Here is a 19,938-nt window from a genome sequence, read left to right on the forward strand (position 1 = left end):
TTTCAAGTGCCAGGGATGACATGAGGCTGAGGGTGCCTCAAGCCCACTGGGCATGTGGACTGGAGCAGCCATCCCAGAGCACAGTCAGAGAGAGCTTATGCTAAGTGTGTGCATTATCTCTGCCCCAAAATCCTGTCCTTGGGTGTCTATCCCAGAGAAACACACACAGGAGTCTGTGAGAGTCATGCACCAGAGGTCCATCACAGCTGTGCTTAGAGATGCACAAGTCAGAGGCGACCATAGGATCCATCACTAAAGGCAATGGAAAAGGAGGCCTGGTAGGTGCATATACACTATACATACTAAGCAGCGGTTAGAAGGAGTGCACTTGAGTTAGAGTCAGCCCACAGAGCACAGTGTCAAGTAAACAAACCAACCTACCAAACAGATCTATAGAAACTACCATTTGTGTTCATTAATAACCCACTCACATGAATCAGCCCCACATAGTTTATGAGGACATAGGCATATTCAAAGACACACATCGCCAATATTTAGTGGACCCAGAGGAGCCAACACAATATTGAAGGAGAAGAACAAAGCTGGAGACTGATTCTATCCAACTTCAAGACTCACGAGAAAACTACAGTTATCAACACAGCATTATAATGGCAGCATAATCGACAAAAAGATCAACTGAACAGAATGGAGAGCCCAGAAATAGACCCTCATAATTATAGCCAACTGACCCTGGACAAGGATCAAAGGCAATATGATGAAGTAAAGATGGTCCCTTCAACAAATGTTGTTGGAACAACTGGACTCTGGGCATCCATTAGCAAAAACATGAATCTAGACACAGACCTTACACTTTTCACAAAATTTAACTCAAAATGGATCACAGACCTAAATGTAAAACACAAGACTATAAAATACCTAGAAGACAGCATAGGAGAAAACCTAGATGACCTTGTATGTGGTAAAGACTTTTAGATCCAACCCCAAAGACAAGATCCATCAAAGAAAGAACGGGAAAGTTCTTTGAAGCTGGACTTCATTAAAATCAAAAGCTTCTTCTCTATGGAATACTTTGTCAAGAGAATGACAAGACATGCCCCAGACTGGAAGAAAATATTTGCAAAAGACACATCCAATTAAGGACTGTTATCCAACATATTCAAAGAACTCGTAAAATTCAACAATAAGAAAGCAAATCATACAATCCAACAATCATGCTCCAAAGGAGTGGAAAATTTATGTTTGCACAAAAACCTGCACACAATGCTTACAGCAGCCTTATTCATAATAACCAAACTTTGGAAGCAGCCAAGATTTCTCCAGTAGGTGGATGGCCAAATAAGTGTGATACATCCAGACAATGGAATATTATTCAATGCTTTAAAAATGCATCTTCAAGCCACAAAAAGACATGGAGGAAACTTAAATGCATATTTCTAAGAGAAAGAAGTCAATCTGACATGGCTATGTACTGTATGATCCCAACTATATGACATTCTAGAAAAGGCAAAACTATAGAGATGATTAAAAGATCAGCAGTGGCAGGCATGCAATGTAGATGAACAGGCAGTGTATAGAGGAATTTTAGGACAATGAAAATGGTCAGTATGAGACCATAATGATGGTAAGATAATGATGTCATTATAAACATTTGCCCAAACCCACAGACTGTACAACAGCAGGAGCGAATCCCAAAGTCACCTATGGTCTCTAGATGATAATGATAGGTCAATGTAGGTTCATTAATTGTCACAGATGCACCACTCTGGCAAGTGGCACTGATAATGGGGAGGTTATTTGCGGCAGGGCAAAGGGAAGAGGGGAAAGCTCTGTGCCTTCTCAATTCTGTTGTAAACCTAATACTGCTCTTTAAAAAAAAAAAAAAATGAAGTCTTTAAAAAAATATATTAGAGTGGGTGTCCTGTGTGGGGAAGGAAAGGAGAGTGAGGAATCAGCGACAAAGGGAGAGAAGTCAGGATACAGTGTGATCAACAAGCCAGATTGCACCAAGGCAGGAGAGCAGCAAAGCGGGCTTCACCATGAAGCTGCATTTAGGGGTGTCTGGTGCCTCAGTCAGTTAAGAGGCTACCTGGGATTGTGATCCTGGGGTCCTGGGATCCAGGCACACATTGGGATCCCTGATGATTGGGGAAACTGCTTCTCCCTCTCCTCTGCCTGCCTCTCTGCCTACTTGTACTTTCTATCTCTTTGTCAAATAAATAAATAAAATCTTAAAAAAAAAAAAAAAAAGACTCTCCTCCTCTTACCAGACAGACTCCTTCTCAGACCTCCCACACCTCTGGGCTGCCAGAGAGGCCCTGTGGCTGGGGAAGAGTATGACCGACCTGAGATCCCCTTGGCCCACAGAGCAACCTCAATCAAGAAAGTCACTCCCCGCTCTTGGGACCTTGGGGGTCTTCATCTGTAAATTGGGAATAATAACGATGCCTACCTTGGAAGGTTGTGATAGAGAGGAGATGAGATGAGCAAAATACCGTGCCCTTGCCCCATGACGCTTATGTTCCAGCGGAGGGAGCCAGCTAATTATGTAGTACATTCACTGCTGTATGCCCCAGACCCAGAACTGTGCCTGGCACATAGTAGGTGCTCAATTAATATTTGCAGATGAAGGAAGAGAAGCAGTAACAGGTGCATGGAAAGAAGGAAAGCAAGATGAAGTGGAGAGGGAGAGTTGTGGGGGTGCTAGCAGGGATGAGGGGGTAGGGGCTGTGGTGGGGGAAGGCCTCCCTGAGGAGGTGAGATTTAAGGGAAGACAGGAAGAAAGTGAGGGACTAAGCTAGGGGGTATCCAGGTGGGTGCACAGCAGATGTGGGCTCCACAGGCAGTGAGGAAGAAGTGTGGGTGGAGCAGAGACAGAGGACAGGGAATGGAAGGAGTTGAGCCCCTCGCGTGGGTGAGCTAAGAATGTGGCAAGGAGCCCCATGCCCACTCCCAGGGATGGGACTGGGAAGAGTCAAAGCTGCTCAGTCTTTGCTGGCCATGGCTCTCTCCTCCACCTGCAGCCAGCCTCTAAGAGATTCAGCACAAACTCCTCTTATGTGTTGAGTTCTCGATAGGTGCCAGGCCACGGCTTAACCGGCATGCATTCTTGGAACCATCACTAGCCCTAGGGAGTGGTGCTAATATTATCCCCAGTTTTCAGAGCAGGAAACCGAACTCCACGAGGCAGCTACCCCTGGGCTGGACCGGGGCTCTAGGAGGCAGGCTTATGGCTCCCATCACACTGTCCTGGAGTTCTTTGTTTACAGCTCGCTTTCTGAAGGCCTAACTCAGTCTCATTCATGGTTTTATTTTACTCCCAGGGTCCCCAGAGTCAAAGCCTGCCTGAGGAGCGAGTGAATGAATGAGCCTAGCAAGTAAGCCCTCCCTGGCTTCCGGGCCCAGTTCATGCCCTGTTTGGCTTCTCCAACCTGGAGCTGGAATGAGGAGGGGGCCGGACAGAGGAATTTCAAGCTGCCTGAGGACTGAGAGCAGAAGAGAGGGGGAGAAGGGGGAGAAAGCGAAAGTGAAGGGAGCCCAGAGCCCCTGTGAGGAGGCGCCGACAGGGAAGGAAATCTCCCGGTAATAACTCATCGGCTCAGGAAGCAGCAGCCTGGCCTGGGGCTGCGTGGGACTAGCCCTGTGGGGAGGGGGCCTGCGCAGGCTCCTTCTCCTCTTCCCCAAAGCCCAGCCTGGCTGGGGTCACGGTCAAATGAGGAGGGGTGGGGGAGCCAGGTGTGGGAACAGAAATTCCCACAGACCCTGGGGCTTGAAGACCTCAGGGGCTGCTCTCCCGACAGCCAAGGGAAACCCTCTAGCTCCCTTCCCCCATTCTGCCCTGGGTAGGAGAAGCCAGGAAAGGAGTGTGGCAGAACTGGGAGTCATCTTCAAAAAACCTGAGGCCCAGAAAGGAAAACAAGCCAAAAACCCATCTAGAAACCCTTTGCCTTCAGTCCCTGTGCCCTCTCTACCACATAGATGCATTCAGGTTGAAGAGAGTTATTTTCAAATCCTAAGGGTACAGGTTGGACCATTCCCCAGGATGGAGCTGGGAAGGGGGCACAGCGTGGAGACCCCAGCCGCCATCAACAGCTCAGTAATTCTTCCCAGGGCCCCCAAGAAAGAGAACATGTCAGACTCAACAATCTAAGGTTTCCCTAAGGAAGGAAGAAAGGAAGGAAGGCAACAAGGAAAGACAGTCACACCTTTCTCCCCCCCCCCCTCTCTCTCTCTCTCTCTCGGTGCCATTCCGAGGAAAGAGAGGGGCATGGATTTGGAGCCAGAGTGGGATTGTGGAGATTACAGGAAAGTAATCTGTGTTTTATTGGTGGTGAGGGTTAGTAGGCCACGGGTGATGGTGAAGTCAAACAGGCTGTGGCTAAAGCCTCCACTCACCTCTTGTAAGACTGATGGCTAGAGCTCTCTGATCTGTAAATCGGGGATACTCCCCCACAACGTCAACAAGGAGTAGTAAAGATCAGTATAGCCCTCAGCATGGTGGCCAGCACACAGTAAGGCCTCAACCAAAATGTCGATTTCCATGAGGGCAAAGAGTTTGTCACCTTTCTATTCACAGACCTAAAACCATTCCTGACAACGCAGACACCCAAGAAATATTTGTTGGATGAATAAATGAATGAATGAAGTACTGGTTTGTTGTGCTGTCCTTGTCCCCCACCCCCACCCCCGCTTTTTTTTTTTTTTTTAAAGTTTGCCGTTGAGGATGTGACACTGTGTAATCCTTATTTGGAAAGATTAGTGTTTCTCTTAAGTGCTCTCCATGGACACCATCCTAATGCAGATTCCTGGGTTTGGTCCCGTTCCAAACCTGCTGAATCAGAACGGGAGGAACCCGGGAATCTGTCATGCCAACAGCCCCCTTCCCCAGCTCTTACACACAAGAAAGCTGCAAAACCACAGTATCAGAACGTGGGGGCGGGAAAACCCCGAGCTGGTTTCTCTGCAACCCTCTTACCGAACGAGGAAACAAGCCTTGAGAGTCTCTCTGCGGGTCTAGACCAAAGATAAAGAGTCCAGACCTGGGCACACCCCATCCCAGCCACCCAGACACCCCCCGCCCACGCAACCAAACTCCCCAGACACTTGCCCGGCTCGCTTGCGCTGCCTGGAGCCTTCAGGGCGGGCGGCTTGGCTCCCGGGCTGCTTTCAACCTGGGGAACGGGGGCGGTGGGCGCTTCGCCATTGGCCGGAGCGCGAAGGGCGCCTCCCCATTGGTCAGGGCGGCGGCCTCCGCCCCCGCCGGGGCGGCCTCGTGATTGGCCCCTCCCCGGCTATAAGGCGGCGGCCGGCGGGGCCGTGGGAGCGCGCGAGAGCGCAAGGCGGGGCGCGGCAGACGCTGAGACGCGGCGCACGGAGAGACGCGGCCCCGAGCCGATGGCGTTCGCGCTGCTGCGCCCCGTCGGCGCGCACGTGCTGTACCCGGACGTGCGGCTGCTAAGCGAGGACGAGGAGAACCGCAGCGAGAGCGACGCGTCCGACCAGTCGTTTGGCTGCTGCGAGGGGCTGGAGGCGGCGCGGCGCGGCCCGGGCCCCGGGGGCGGGCGGCGGGCGAGCGGCGGCGGCGGCGGCGCGGGTCCTGTGGTGGTGGTGCGACAGCGGCAGGCGGCCAACGCGCGGGAGCGGGACCGCACACAGAGCGTGAACACGGCCTTCACAGCGCTGCGCACGCTTATCCCCACCGAGCCGGTGGACCGCAAGCTGTCCAAGATCGAGACGCTACGCCTGGCGTCCAGCTACATCGCGCACCTGGCCAACGTGCTGCTGCTGGGCGACGCTGCCGACGACGGGCAGCCGTGCTTCCGTGCGGCCGGCAGTGCCAAGAGCGCGGTCCCCGCCGCCCCCGACGGCGGCCGCCAGCCGCGCTCCATCTGCACCTTCTGCCTCAGCAACCAGCGCAAAGGGGTGAGTGCGCGGAGCCCCAGGACTGTAGCCGCGGGTCGGGGGTTAGCGGGGTCGGGGCCTCCTAGGGAAGCAGAAGAGGAGCGGAGACCCCAACGAAGAGAGGGGGAAGAGACAGGAAGTTTGTCGGGGGCTGCGGCGCTCCAAGCCCAGGGTTTGATGTGGAACAGAACCACTCGCTCGAAGTCCCCCAAACAGAAGTGGTGCGGGAAAGCCCAGAAAACGGAGCTGGCTCCTTGAAGGGCACCCCTTTAACTGAAGGTGTGCTGGGGAAAGAGCGTGAGAAGTAGTTAGAAAGGCCATCATTTTATTAAGCGCTTCCCAGGTGCGAGCTGCATTCCTCCTCCTCTTTGACCCTCACGAGAACTCCCAGGCAGGTAGTTATTCTGCCCATTTTATCACAGATGAGGATCTGAGGCTCAGGGGGGTGTGATCGCATGCCCGCATTTGCTCACCTGGGAAGCCACAACGCAGGTTTTGTTGCTTGCTGGTCCACGTTTGCCATGAACTTCCCCCACCAGTAAAATAATTGTCCGCCATCCTAAGACTTGACCCAAAGGCAGGAGACTGAGAAGAGGAAACACGTACCTCCAACTAAAAATCTGAGATGGCCAGCTAATGAGCAGTAGGAGTGAAGAAGGGGGTCTTCACAAAAGGGATAGAGAGTGGGGGCGAGGTCACCATTGAGTCAGCTGGATGGAGCTGGAGCTGAGCTCCTGTGGTGTGTCCCCCCACAGAAGGATGAGAACCAGCCTGGTAGGGGGCGGAGGGGGCTGAGTAACTGCAGAGGTTGAAAGGGAGCTCTCCTGGTTGGAAGTTTCTTCTCCTGCTTAGGCCCCAAGGAGCCTGCTTCATCCCCTACCTTTCCCTCTCTTGTCCTAGCCTTCTCCTACAGTAGGGAAGCTGGTCTGCGTGAAAGCTTTGGATTCCAGCAGCTAGCATTTACATATGGAGGTAGTGAGACTGGGGGATCCCCTGACTGAACCACAGCCTTTTGGAAAGTGAAAGGGCACAGAGAATTAGAGTCAGACTCTGAGTTCCCCACTCTTTGGTTCTTATAGCCGCTCTAGGCCCCCTGCTTCACTCTGTCCTGGGGAAGCCCATGTGTCCTGGCCCCAGACTGTCTTCTTCTGACTCATCAGACTCCCAGCCTGGCCTCTCACCCCCATGGCTGCTTCAGATTCCCTGACTCAGTCGTCTCAGGCTCTGCCTGACTTGTACCCTGCCAACTCCCAGCTGTGGGCCCCGGCTGGTGTTCCAGGTGGTGTGGGAAAGCCATGTGGGCCTTCATGTACCTGGCCTGGGATGCAGAGGGCTGGCCGGGCCCTTGGTGATAACCCTCGGACTGCCCTTCACCTGTTCCTTCAGTTCAGCCAACCTTATCTACCCAATAGCTGTCTTTTGTTGGCTCTGAGAACATTCCCAGAGAAGCAGGTCGTGGGGCCCCAACCACAGTCATGAATTCCCAGGGCCAGGGCAAGGGAATGGGGATGAAGACAGGGAGGCCACAGTCTCCTGGTGGGAAGGCAGAGCACCAAGAGACTGTGGGAGCCCAGAGGAAGCTCCCAGCTAGGGGCTGAATTCCTGACACATGCTTGGGAACAGGCAGACAGATGAGTGGATACGGAAAAGTGTTCTAGGAGCAGGGCACCCCAAGAGTTGGCGTCAGAAAACATGATATAGAGAAGGAAGGGGAAAGACGTTGAAGGTGGTAGAGCACAGAGGGGAGGCAGTCGTGATGGGCACTGATTTCCTGGGCTAAGCACTCATCACCCATTAAAACCCCTTAGTGGCAGAGGTGCTCTGGTGGCCCCCACCTGCTTAGAGACGCTGTCCATGATGGAGTGAGGGTTTGAACTCAAGCCTGCCTGATTGGGAAGTGGGAAAGGTTATTGGGGAGGGAGGGCAGGGGGCTGGCGAGTTATAACCGCAGGCCTGCGGGAGAAGTCACATCTGCTATGCACCCACACTTGCAGCGGGGCAGGGTGGGGGGCCTTCTCTGCTGGGTTCAGCCTGTCCTGTGGATCATAGGGATTTATTCGCCTGGGTCTGGCTGTTTCCCCGCGATCTGTTACAGGACCAAGAACCTAGCCAAATTTGGCTGCAGAAGCCATGCTTTCCCCCACAGGCTCCTCTGGGAATAGGCAAGAGGGGCGATCCTGGCCAGCTCTGGCCCCTCGAAGGCTCAACTGAAAGAAAATGGACTCTCATGGAGCCACTGCAGGGTCCCCCTTCTGAGCTCAGGGGGCCAGAGAGCTCCAAGGCCCAGATTCTGCTGCTTAACTCTGAGCCACCCCCTCCCTCCCACATGGCTAGTCTGAGGACGGGGTCACAAGGGACCACCAGGCTCTCTGTAGGATCTTTCTGTCTAAGGAGGGGTCAAGTGTGGTTCTTTAGAAATAGCAAGTGGGAGACGGAAGGAGGGTTCTTGTCTCTACTGTTTCCCCCTTTGTCACCCGGAGTTGGGGGTGGGTAGGATCATCTTGGAAAGCACCCCCGCCGCCCAGCTGGCGTACACAGTTCAGGCACAGAGAGGGGCACAGAGGGTGGGGGGGAGGCAAGGAGGTACCCTCACTGGCTGATGCCGATAATGATACTTGTGAATATCTACTTGAATGCTTTATCTGTGTGTCTGACACGGTACTAAGGGCTTTAACTAGCTGAATGCGTATGATCGTCACCGTGACTTTGCTTTACACACAGGGAGACAGGCTCAGTGCGGTGAAGTCACCTGCCCATGGGTAGTCCATGGCAGAGCAGGGATTGAAGCCTGGATCCATTTCACTCAAGCCCTACTCAGCTTCCCAGAGCCCTGGGCACTGACTTTCTCGGGGACAGAGAAGTGGGGTCCTGGTCAGGGTCCCTTCTAAGTGCGTTTGGCTGTCTGCAAGCCTCTTTCACAGCTGCGTCTGCAACAGCCTGCACCCTGGGATGGCAGCAGAATCATTTCGACCCCATTTTGTAGATGAGGACACAATCTCAGGGAGGCCAATAGTCCCAGCATTAGCATGAGACTGGGGTCTCCTGATGACTGCCAGACTTGGCTGAGAGATGGCTCCCCCTGTCCCTGAGGTCGTGAAAGAGTGGGAGGCGGGTTTTTTAATCCCCCAACACTACACCCCCTCCCCCCCACGCCTGTCCCCCCTTCTCAGCCACTCCTGCCAGATTTGTCTGAGAAGCCTAAGCCCCGCGGCTCTGCTGGGACTGTGGCCTCAGCCCTCAAAATAGCCCTGCCTGTGAATGAACACGTTGTCCCTGGGCCCAGAGAGCCTCGAGGGAGGCTGGGCTCACATCTGGATGGATCTGCCCCAACCTGGGCCCAGGACGGAGGGGGCAGGGGGCAGAGCTCCCAGATGGTTGGCTATTTCTCTAGATGGCTAAGAAGGAGGCCTGTCCCCCCATCTCCTAGCCAGGCTCGGTGGGGTGAGCATTGACGGTGGGATTTCAGACACCAGCAGGTCCTGGAGGCAGAACTGCAAGACAACTCGGATTTCTAGCCCAACTTTTTTTTAACCAACTGGCTGGGTGCCTCTCGGCTTGGCCTTAAGCGGCTGGAGGCCTCAACAGAGGGGTGCTCTAATGCCTGGGACCTCACTGACTTACAGCGAGGATGATAGCCCCACATCAGACCTCAGATCACCAGATAGGGATGGTCCCTGCGGGCTGAGGGACAGGTGACTTCAGGGGTGCCACCATGAGCTCATCTCCCAGTGAGCAGCACGGATTCAAGGGGCAGTAGTTGGCACCCACTCATGTTGGGCTCAGGGCTACAACCAGGATTATGGAGTGAGGACGTTTTCTCTACTCCTCCCTCAGCTCCCAGCCTGAGGGGGGAACAAAAAGAAACTCTGTCTTCCCCTTCCAAGTTTCTCCCAGTTGAAATATCCCCGGAAGTGCTGGGTAATGGCAGGAATAGAGAAACCTCCCAGGGAGACAGGACCAGAGTGCGTGTTCCTGGCAGAGAGAAGGCCCTGAATGAAGGCAGGGAGGCTAGAAATCCACAGTCTACTTTGGAACGTTGATGCGTAAGCCACTGGGCATACAATCAGGCAGTTAGGAGGACCACTGTGGAGTTCATTTGTTTTACCATTTAATATTATTTTAAATGTATTGGGTTTTTAAAAAAAAAAAAGTAACAAATTACATAAAATGAAATTACAAGAAACAAAAAGAGTAAAAAAGTACATCGCATTAAAAAGAAAGAACGAAAGAGAGAAAACCTCCTTCCCACCCATCATGCCTTGTCCCCCATGAAATCCCTGTCCTCTGAGGAAACCTGTTAGCAATTTCCCATGTGCCCTTCTCTCCAGACGTCTCAGCACACAGGAACATTCACTCAGTTCTTGCCTTTGTCCTTAAATGCAGTTGTCTCTCCATCATTCCCTGTCAGTCACAAAGACTCCCTTTGGCGTTCTGCTGTGGAGAACTTCATTGTGCGGCCGTGATTTATTTATCAAGTCCCCTGTTGCTGGACACACAGGTTAGTTCCAGTGTTCACGGTGACCTGACCGAACTTTCTCTTTCCTCTTGCAGGGCGGCCGCCGTGACCTGGGGGGCAGCTGCTTGAAGGTGAGGGGGGTGACCCCCCTCCGAGTGCCGCGGAGATGAGCCTAGACCCCTGTGGCATTTGTTCCAAGCAGGACCCTGGAGAAGAAGGCCAGAGGCCAGCCACTGGTTAAACAGGGGAGAAGACCCCAGGAGCCCAATGCAAACCTCTTTCGTGTTGGGACCAGGAGACAATGGTCTGGGCCCATGACCCTGTGGGCAGGCTCCCTGGGACATCTCCACTGCACCCCAGAGAGCTATGAGGACCCAGCCAGCCAGCCCCAGCCCTGGCCGGTCAGAGACAAGGCTGAACTTTTGGAAAAACAAAGACTGTTGGTGACAGAGGATGTGTGCATATCTGTGAATGAGTGTGGGGATGTGTGTGTGTGTGTGTGTAAGAGAGAGAGAGAATTGGTGGGTTTAAAATAAAAAAGTATTTTTAAATAAAAGATGTTCCCAGCTGAAGAATGGTGATGGGGGGTTGGGTGAGGACTAGGGACATCAGAGGTCAGAGGCGGCCCCTCTCCTAGACTTGGCAGAGGCCCAGATGTCACAGGTGCTGCCCTCTGCCCTGAAGGGGGTGGGGCTGTGGGACGGGAATGGGGGGGCACGGGGGGAGGCAGGAGGACCGTCTCCAGAAGTCAAGATAACCAGACTTCACAGTCTTCTTGAACAGCCCTTAGCTGTCTGTGGCGGTTGGTCAAGAAATCTTAATCTGATTTATTTTTGAGTAAGGAATCTATTGATCCGCACAGTACAGACTTCAAGAGGTACGAGAGGAAATACAGGGAAGCTTCCCTTCTTTGTACCCTCCAGCCACCAGCTCTCCCTTCAGGCAGCCTTAGCCGCCACATTTTGTGATCGGTCCCATTCCCAGATCTTGTCCCATTCCCTATGAATAGCCAAGCAAGGACAGAAATATATGTATATGTTAACTTTCTCCCACTCTTTACACAAACAATAGTGTGTTGTCCGTGCTTTCTGCACCTTGCACTGCTCTCCCTGACCTAGGTTGGCTGTCATCCCAAGTCAGCACGCAAAGGTAAAGGATGGCCTCGTCTGTTTAGTAACTGTGTGTTCCGCCTGATGAATGTTCTATACTGTAACCTCTCCCTTATCCGTGTTTTTGCAGACGGGGCCATGTAGGCACGCAGCTCCCACACATGCAAGTGAATGCACTAATGGGATGTTCTTACCCTTGTTTTAGCTGAGATGATTTGGAGGAGCAGTGTGACCCCCCCAAGGCATATGGCAGGATGATGAGGTGAGGTCTGTCCACCCCTAAAGCCTTCCCCGGCCCTGGAGATGCCCCACTGGAGTGCCAGCCCCCCAGGGCCCCGATGCTTCTCTAGCAGGCCTGCAAGGTGAGGGCTGGTGTTTCCCCATCTTGCAGATTCAGTCACGATGGTGATGGGGACAGCTGGGTGGTACAGCCAAGTGCCTTCGGCTCTCTGGCTGGAACAGTCCCTTTGAGGCCAGAATCAGAGAGGCTCAGGAGGCTGGAGGTAAGGAAAGGTGGCCAAGCCGGGCAGCCACCCTTGCCTCTGGGTACACTCATGCCTATTTGAAAAATGAATTTAACAAACACTTTTATTTAGTGTTTACTGACAGACGCCTGGCCAGAGTCCATGCTTGTATCCACTCTGCTCTGCGTTTGACCTTTTGACTGAGCCCGAGATGGGGCTGCCCATTCCGCAGACTAAAAGATACTGAGCACGGTCTCCATGCCAGACCCCACAGCGGAGAGCCAGACCCACCCCTATCTGCCTCACAGACGAAAACCGAGGCTCCGGGAGAACAAGAGGGTCAGTCCAGGTTGGAGTGACCATGAAACCACCACATTTAACCTCTTTGGTGAGAAGTAGAGGAAGGAGGGCCCCAAGGGGCTGAGGTCCAGCCCGGGAGATCTTTCCACGCACCCTCTACCCCATGTCCCGTGGGTTCCAGGGACATGGGGCTTGCCTATCCTGTCCCAGTGTAGTCATGCTTCCCCCTGGGGGAGCTAATTAGGAAAGCACATTGTGCTCCCTGTGTCTGCCCAGGGCCAGGCAGCCCCTGGCAAAGCCATAGGAAAGGACTGTGACTTGTCAATGGCAGGAAACCTGGAGCGGGGACAGCAGACACTTGGGTGCTGGGGGCTGGAGGCCCACTTCTGCCACCAGATTTGCCGGGTGACCCCAGAGAAATTGCACGACCTCCGTCCCAGGCCTCCCCAGGCCAGTCCATCACCAGCAAGAATAGCTGGGACAGAATGATAAGCATTTTTTTGCCTTGTTAAATAGTTTTTAATAGACCATTTCTGCATGGGGTAAGTAATCCCATACCTCCCTCTGGCTCCTCCCCAAAGGCAGTGGCTGGAAGTCCTTTCCTGTGTGTCCTTCCAAAAGTGCTCTCTCCTGATCTCTGGTTCTGAAAAAGCAGCCATTGGTTTCTCTGCTTCTGTTTTCACTGTAAAACATTTCAGCGCTGCAAGACCCTAGAAATAGCACCCATCCCAAAGATCACCGCAGTTAGCGCTGTCATCCTGCAGAGTTTTTGTAAAACGGACACCGAAACAATCATGTACAGCGTACTCGGTTACAGCTTTCCCCTGAAGTACAATTCACATGCAAGAAAGTGCACCTGCCAGTAAGTGTGCAGCTCAGTGAGTTTTCACAAGCTGCACACACTCGTGTACCCCGTGTGCAGACCAGGAAGTGGCTGTGAGAGCATCCCGGAGCCTCTCTTGCACTTCTGTTCACACCAGGTTCTTCCCATTGTATTTCCTGTGAAATGGATACACTTACAGAGCCCACAGCTAAGAGATACCAAAGAGAATAAAGCAGCCACACATCTCCCTCCTGCCCAGCCACTGAATTCCTGTTCTGGGAGACAATTACTCTTCATCAGGGTCTCAGGGATTCCTGCAGGAACAGGCTTTGCCTCTATAGGCAAGCCACACAGACATTGTTTTCCCATACAAGCGGCGGCCTTGCACACACACTGTTTCGCACCAAAAAAGAAAGCCCCTTCAGACTTGGTCACGGCTGCACAGTTCGCCATCTCATGCACTTTGCCGCTTACAGGCACCCCTGAGCCTCAGTCCAGCCAGGCCACCTGAGACCCTAAAGGGGAGGCTTAGATTTCTGGTTGCAATCTCTACCCAAAATTTCTTAGACACTAGGAACACCGACGTGAAAATGGTCTCCGAGGCCCCCATTTCACAATGAAGGGACTGAGTCAGTCCAGAAGAAGCAGCCTCCCTCGGGTCTCCCAGTGAGTCCCTGGCCCTCCTGGGTCCCTAGGAACCCGGGTAGCCTCCATGACCCACAGGGCTTTCTTCCCAAATTTCATAACCACAGGTGGAAGACCTCAGAGGTTGCCCGTGGCAATGAGGGATGCCAAAGCCCAGAGAAGAACACCAGTGGGCCACCGTTGTGCAATTTTGGGATCTGAGCAGGACTGAGAAGGCAGCACCCCTTCCTCCAGGCAGGGCTCCTCTACTGCCTAAACTCCCCTCACTGGTCCTCCATTTTATGAGGCTCCTGTTAGATTAAAAAACACCAAAAAACAAAATTCCAAAAATGTGTGGTAGATTTAGCAGGTTAACTCTTAAGCATCCACACACGGTCACAAATACAAAGCATTATCATGAGAATATCAAATAGAGGATTTACAGGGGCACTGGGTGAAGTGTCTGCCTTTGGCTTAGGTCATGGTCCCCAGATCCTAGGATCAAGTCCCACATCAGGCTCCCAGTTCAGTGGGGAGTCTGCTTCTCCCTCTGCCTCTCCCCCTGCTCATACCCTCTCTTTCTTGCTCTCTCAAATAAGACCTTTTAAAAAATATATATAAATTGAAGATTTACAAAACTATCAATTTACAAGACATACAGGTTAAGTTAAATGTCTGCATCTCCTTCTGCCGTGTGTTTTACCTCTTGTGGATATGGTTTCCAGAGTTGAGACCCAGAAAACAAAATGCAGGACGTGACCCTGAACTGGGTCCGCAAGCCCCGGGTATGGCAGGGGAGAGGGGGATATGCTAGAGAAGACAGATGACAAAGTCAGAATAAGAACAATAGATTGGATAAAAGTACTGGAGCAACGTTCCATTTTTCGAATTTGCTAACAGTATGGTTATGTAAGAGGATATCCTTGTGCTTAAGAAATAATGCCCCTGGGTATCACTGAGGGGTAGAGGAGCCCTACGCTGGAAAAACACATGTGGGCAAGAGAAGGATCCTGCCGATGTGGCAAACGGCTCAAACTTTGGGAATCCAGGTAAAGGGCATATTGGAGTTCTCTGCACCACTTTTTACTTCTCTGGATGTTTGGAAACGATTGCAGAATAAAAAGTTAGAACAAAGTCGAGACTTTGGCTTGTGAGGATGTAAGGCCTGCCAGATGGTCTCCTGCCTCCTCTGACTCGCCCTCACTTCAGCTGCTCCAACTGAGGATAGAGAAAACCCTGGTGGACTCAGGCGTCCCTGTCCATGACTCCCAGGCCCCCACGCCCTTTGGGAGGCTAGGGTGGTCCCAGTCCCTGAGCCTCCTGCCACCATGATTTATGTCCCTGTGAGCCTCAGCAGCTGTGTGCACGGGTCCCGCCCGGCAGCCTGCTGGGGGTGGGGGCAGCGTTTGCTTCTCAGCGTATCTAATCCAGAACAGACTTGGAGACCCCACGGGCCTGGGATCAGGCTCCCAGGGGGCCAGGGTCAGAGGGCAGGCCAGCAGGGCCTGGAAACTGGGGAGGTGTTGAGGGTGAACAGGCTGGAAAGCAGGAGCCCTGGCCTGGGTTGGCTTGTTGGCTGCCGCTCCTGTGTGACCTGAGCTGGGTATCTTCCCCTCTCTGGGTGTCGGTTTTCCTCATCTCAGCAGTCTGCTCACGGTGGACGGGGGGCTTCATAGACGGGGCAGACTGGCCTTGTAGGAGGGAAGGCTAATAGAATTTAAGAGTTGTTGTTTCTTAATGCCCAGAGCCTCTAAGCTTGGAAAAATGCCTCACTTTTTGAAAATCTGCTATGTGTCAATCCTTGGTCCATGCACTTTCCATAAGTTAATCCATCTAGCCTACTCGACAAGTCTGTACTTATTGCCCCATTTTAAAATAAATATTGTGTTTATTTATTTGTCCGAGAGAGAGAGCAAGGGAGCACACAAGCAGGAGGAGAGGCAGGTAGCGGAAGAAGCAGGCTCCCCACTGAGCAGGGAGTCTGACCCGGGACTTGACCTCAGTACCCCGGGATCATGACCTGAGCTCAAGGCAGATGCTTAACCAACTGAGCCACCCAGATGTTCCTATTGCCCTATTTTGTAGATAAGAAACTGGGAGGTACAGGGAGGTTAAAGAATCTGCTCAAGGTCACAGGGAAGCTGGTGAGCGAGTGCCTTTGAACCAGATGTCCTGGCTCAACCACACAGCATCATCAGGTCTGTGTGTGTCTGGTCCCAGAGGACTCCAAGTGAACCTGAGCTTCTGGCATTGCACAGCTCAGGTTGCACCTCTGCCTCAGTGTGCCCTGAGGAGTCCAGGGCCCAGCCTGCATGGAGGAAGTCGGAGTCTGGGGGGTGGGCCCCAGAACCCGCATCTTCCATGGGCTCCCTGGCCTTACCGATGCTCCCAGACTTGGAGAGGCTCAAACACAGACTCCTGGAGGCTCTCGGTGGAATGGCCTCTGGAGCCCTTCAGGTCACCAATGGGGAAACTGAGGCCCAGAGCTGGCAAGGCACATCCCCAATGTCACAGTGAGTCAGAGATGAGCCAGAACCAGATTCCATGTGTTGCAGTCACTGTTTTCATTGCCTGGTGACACATTCCAAAGCAGAGATATGCATGAGAGGAAGTGACCTTGTTGGGGCTCCCCAGTCAGAGGCACTGCTCCAAGAGCCTTACACACATGGCCTCACATAATCTAGGCCACAGCCTGCCTATCTAAGTTCTCTCATCGTCCTCATCTCAGTCTAGAAAACCAAGTCGAAGGCCACCCAGCCAGGTGATGGCATAGTCATGATGTGAATCCAGAGGGTCTGGCCCCAGCTCCCATGGCCTAAGCCACAGAGAGGAGGGAAAATTCATCAGGAGGCATAGGATAGAATTTAACACCATAGACCAGCTGCAGGTAGGTGGCTTGGACTGTCAGTCAGTCAGTCAACAAACACGTGTCAAGCTGCTCTGTGAACCATGCAAGGCTCTAGGGATGATCAGAGAATAAGACAGATGTCGTACCTGGGCTCGTAGAGGCCACAGTCTATCAAAAAAGCAGGCTCTGAGCAAATAAAAATGTGACAGGTGCTTCTAGGGCATGGTGGGGAGGAGGTTCTGGGAGAGAATATAGGAAACAGGGCTGATGCTCTGAGGCCAGGGAAGGCTTTGCTGAGTATGAAAAGCTCTGCAAAATTGTCTAGCCCACCCTGCGCCAGAGGAACGATGGGGCGTCTGCGGGTTCCAGGGCCCCCCTGAAAATAACTGACAATCTCCTCATGCCTCAGGAGCAACTCTGTGAAGCAGCCAAACACGTCCCTAGCTACAGTGGGCAGAGGCCAGGGAACCCACTTACTGCTCCCCACCCCAGCGAGCCAGGGGCTTCTAGCATCCTCATGGCTCCCCCAGGTCACACAGGGTACAGAGCCTGCCCTCTTCACCTCCTTTCTTTCCTGCCCAGGGGCTAACTAACAGCTGAGCTTTCAAGGCAAAAGGCAACTCTCCCCAGGCCCCAAAGCCAGGCCAGAGCCCCTGCCCACCACCCTCCCTGGGCTGCACCACATTGCGCAGCACCCCCAGTTCGAGACACAGGGCCAGCACGAAGGGGCTGCTCAGCAGACACCTGCAGAGGGACCCAGGGGCATCCCGCTGTCTCAATCTACACACCGCACTGCAAGGTCTGTTATACCCATGTCACAGATGATGCTCATAAGGAAGTAGCGGACGGCCTCAGGTCACCCAGCTAGGGGTGCTGTCATGCCTCGAACCCAGATCTGTGGCTCATCCGGTCTGCAGAAAACCCACGCGGCCTGGAAGCTCAGAAGATACTGGCAACAAGCCTTTAACCAAAAGGGAGAGCAGGATGGGCCCAGAGCTTAGGGAGGAGGAAAGGCGCTGACCAGCTGGGAACTCCGTGGGAACATCTCTTGCCCCCCAACCCCACCCCACCCTAGCTGGTCCCCCAGGCAGCAGTCAGGGCATGGGGAGGATGGGGTCAGAGAGGCGGGCCTTGGATTCCCAAGGAGCACACCCTCTCCTGCCCCCTGTGGGATGGGTAAGGAGCCACTGAGCTAGGCCTGTCTTTGGCTCTCACTATTCACTGCGCTCCTGGAGACAGCACCCCCCCAACTCTTGTCCCCCCTCCCCCTGCCTCTCCCTCCCCTTCAGCCAGACCCACCGCCCCCCCCATGCACCCCCAGCCCCGGCTCTCAGAAAGCCCTGGAAAGGCTGCTTTCTTTGAGACAGGAAGGTGTCCTCAAGTCTCAGGAAGGAAAAACAGTCAAGCTGAACCCACCAAGACCGTCTCCAAGGGGCCGGGGCTGGCGCCTGGCCAGGACTGACATCACCTGGGAACTGCCGAGGCCCAGGCCCGCAGCTGCAACACGCCTCCTGGGGGGACGTGCTTTGGCTATTTAAAAAAATAATAATAATAGTTAAAAAAAACGTTTCCAGTCTGGTGTTTTTAAATGTGCTTTTTATAGTGGGCCCTGGGGCGTGGGTGTTTTGGTGTCCCCCCCACCCCCCACTCCCCCCCCCCCCACGCTTTTTCCTCCCATCCTGATTTTCACACCACACAATGTAGCCTTTGACCAATTCCAGCTAATTCCCGGGGAGGCTGGGCGGGACCTCCTTCCAGTCTCTGACCCCCTCAGATTATCTTTTATCTATCGAGATATGTTTAATTTTAACAATAAAAAAAATATATTGCAATGTTTGCCTGTAGTACCCAATTCAAAAGGTGCCTAAGAGCATTGGGTGAAAACTAAGCACCTTCCCCAAACCGAGTCACTCCTTCCGTCCCCTGAGGCAGCCCCTCTCTTATTTTATCCAACAAAATCTCCTTGAGTGCCTATTATGTACCAGGCACTCTTCAGAGCAATTATGTAATATTAACTCATTTCATCTTCATAAAACCCATATGAGGTAAGGTTTCCATTGGCTATTTTCTTGCGAATGTTGCCAAAGATATTCTGTGCATAGAGAAGCAAACCCAGATCTATAATCTTGCCTCCTCCCTTTTAAAAAAGCACAAATAGAAGCTTATTATGCAGCCTGGTCTGCATGTTGCTTCATTTACTTAAAAATGTATCTTGGACCCGTTCCATACTAGTGCATAAAGAGATCCCTTTTTCGTCTTTTTTTTTCTTTTTTTTTTAAAGATTTTATTTATTTATTTGACAGAGAGAGATCACAAGTAGGCAGAGAGGCAGGCAGAGAGAGAGGAAGGGAAGCAGGCTCCCTGCTGAGCAGAGAGCCCGATGCAGGACTCGATCCCAGCACCCTGAGATCATGACCTGAGCCGAAGGCAGCGGCTTAACCCACTGAGCCACCCAGGCGCTCCCCTTTTTCGTCTTTATAGCTGCATCGTATTCCCTTCTATGGACAGTTGTGCCGTAATATAATTAATGTGGCCACTCGTGGTGAACATTAAGGATGCTTCCAATATTTTCCTGTATGAATAATGTCGTGATGAATAGCCAAAGTAATTTTTCTAAAAGCATAGCTTGGACCTCATCGGTCCAATATTCAAAAACTCCCTATCTTTCTCCTTTGTAAGCACAAGGTCACCTTCAATGTAGGGATTATAAAGAACCCCTCTGGGACTGTGATGAAAGCAATGATGAACCTACGCTCCTCCAAAAACCCTCATGACAACCGAGCATCATGTGGGGTCCAGGGACCCCTAGACATCTCTTCTGGATGTTGTGTGCTCATGGCTTGGGACTGGGTATTGTGGACTGCCAGCTCAGCTATTTCTGAGTTGTAGGGCCTTGGGAAAATTCAGGTTCCTCCCCCGCCCAACCCTGCACTGTCTTCCCACTGCCCTTATAAACCAATTCTCTCTGGCGTGCCAGCTCCTGCCACCCGCCCCCGGCAGCCTCATTTCCCTCCCTCTCCCAGCTTGCTCTCTGGGCCCCAGGCACACCAGTGTCCTTTCAGTCCTTAGAACACTCCAGGCTCATGGCCTTTGCTTCTGCTTCCCTCTGCCTAGAGTGCTCTTCCCACTATATCCTCAGGGCTTACTAATTCCCTTCATTTGGATCTCTTCTCAAATGCCACCTCCTCCAGGAGGCCTGCCTTGACCACCCTAGCTACAATAGCACGCCTCCACCAGTCTGTTTTATTTTTATTGTGGTAAAATATATATAACATAAAAATTCACCATTTTCATCAGGTTTAAATGTATAATTCAGTGGTACAGTCACAACGTTGCGCATCATCACCAGAAACATTACAAACTTTTTCATCATTCTGAAGAACTCTTTACCAATCTTTATCCCCTTGACTTCTCTTAGTTTTTCTTCACAAGTTATTGCTACCTGACACTATGAC

General features: G+C 52.6%; 1 protein-coding gene across 1 annotated transcript; it reads left to right on the top strand.

Moving 5' to 3' along the window:
• The first annotated feature begins 5,290 nt into the window (after window positions 1-5,290).
• On the top strand, window positions 5,291-10,871 carry TCF15 (transcription factor 15). Its single transcript, XM_045084011.1, has 2 exons — window positions 5,291-5,880; window positions 10,411-10,871. The coding sequence occupies exons 1-2, from the start codon at window positions 5,353-5,355 to the stop codon at window positions 10,483-10,485; spliced, it is 603 nt and encodes a 200-aa protein (XP_044939946.1). The 5' UTR covers window positions 5,291-5,352; the 3' UTR covers window positions 10,486-10,871.
• The last annotated feature ends 9,067 nt before the right edge of the window (window positions 10,872-19,938 follow it).

This window comes from Mustela putorius, unplaced genomic scaffold, assembly GCF_011764305.1.
Source record: "Mustela putorius furo isolate JIRA1106 unplaced genomic scaffold, ASM1176430v1.1 tig00000743_pilon_pilon_pilon, whole genome shotgun sequence".
Taxonomy (NCBI): domain Eukaryota; kingdom Metazoa; phylum Chordata; class Mammalia; order Carnivora; family Mustelidae; genus Mustela; species Mustela putorius.

Excerpts from the sequence above, each read along its gene's own strand:
- TCF15 (XM_045084011.1), top strand. The coding sequence starts at position 5,353 with ATGGCGTTCGCGCTGCTGCGCCCCGTCGGCGCGCACGTGCTGTACCCG. Across the intron at positions 5,881-10,410 it reads TCAGCAACCAGCGCAAAGGG|GGCGGCCGCCGTGACCTGGG; the intron begins GTGAGTGCGCGG and ends TTCCTCTTGCAG.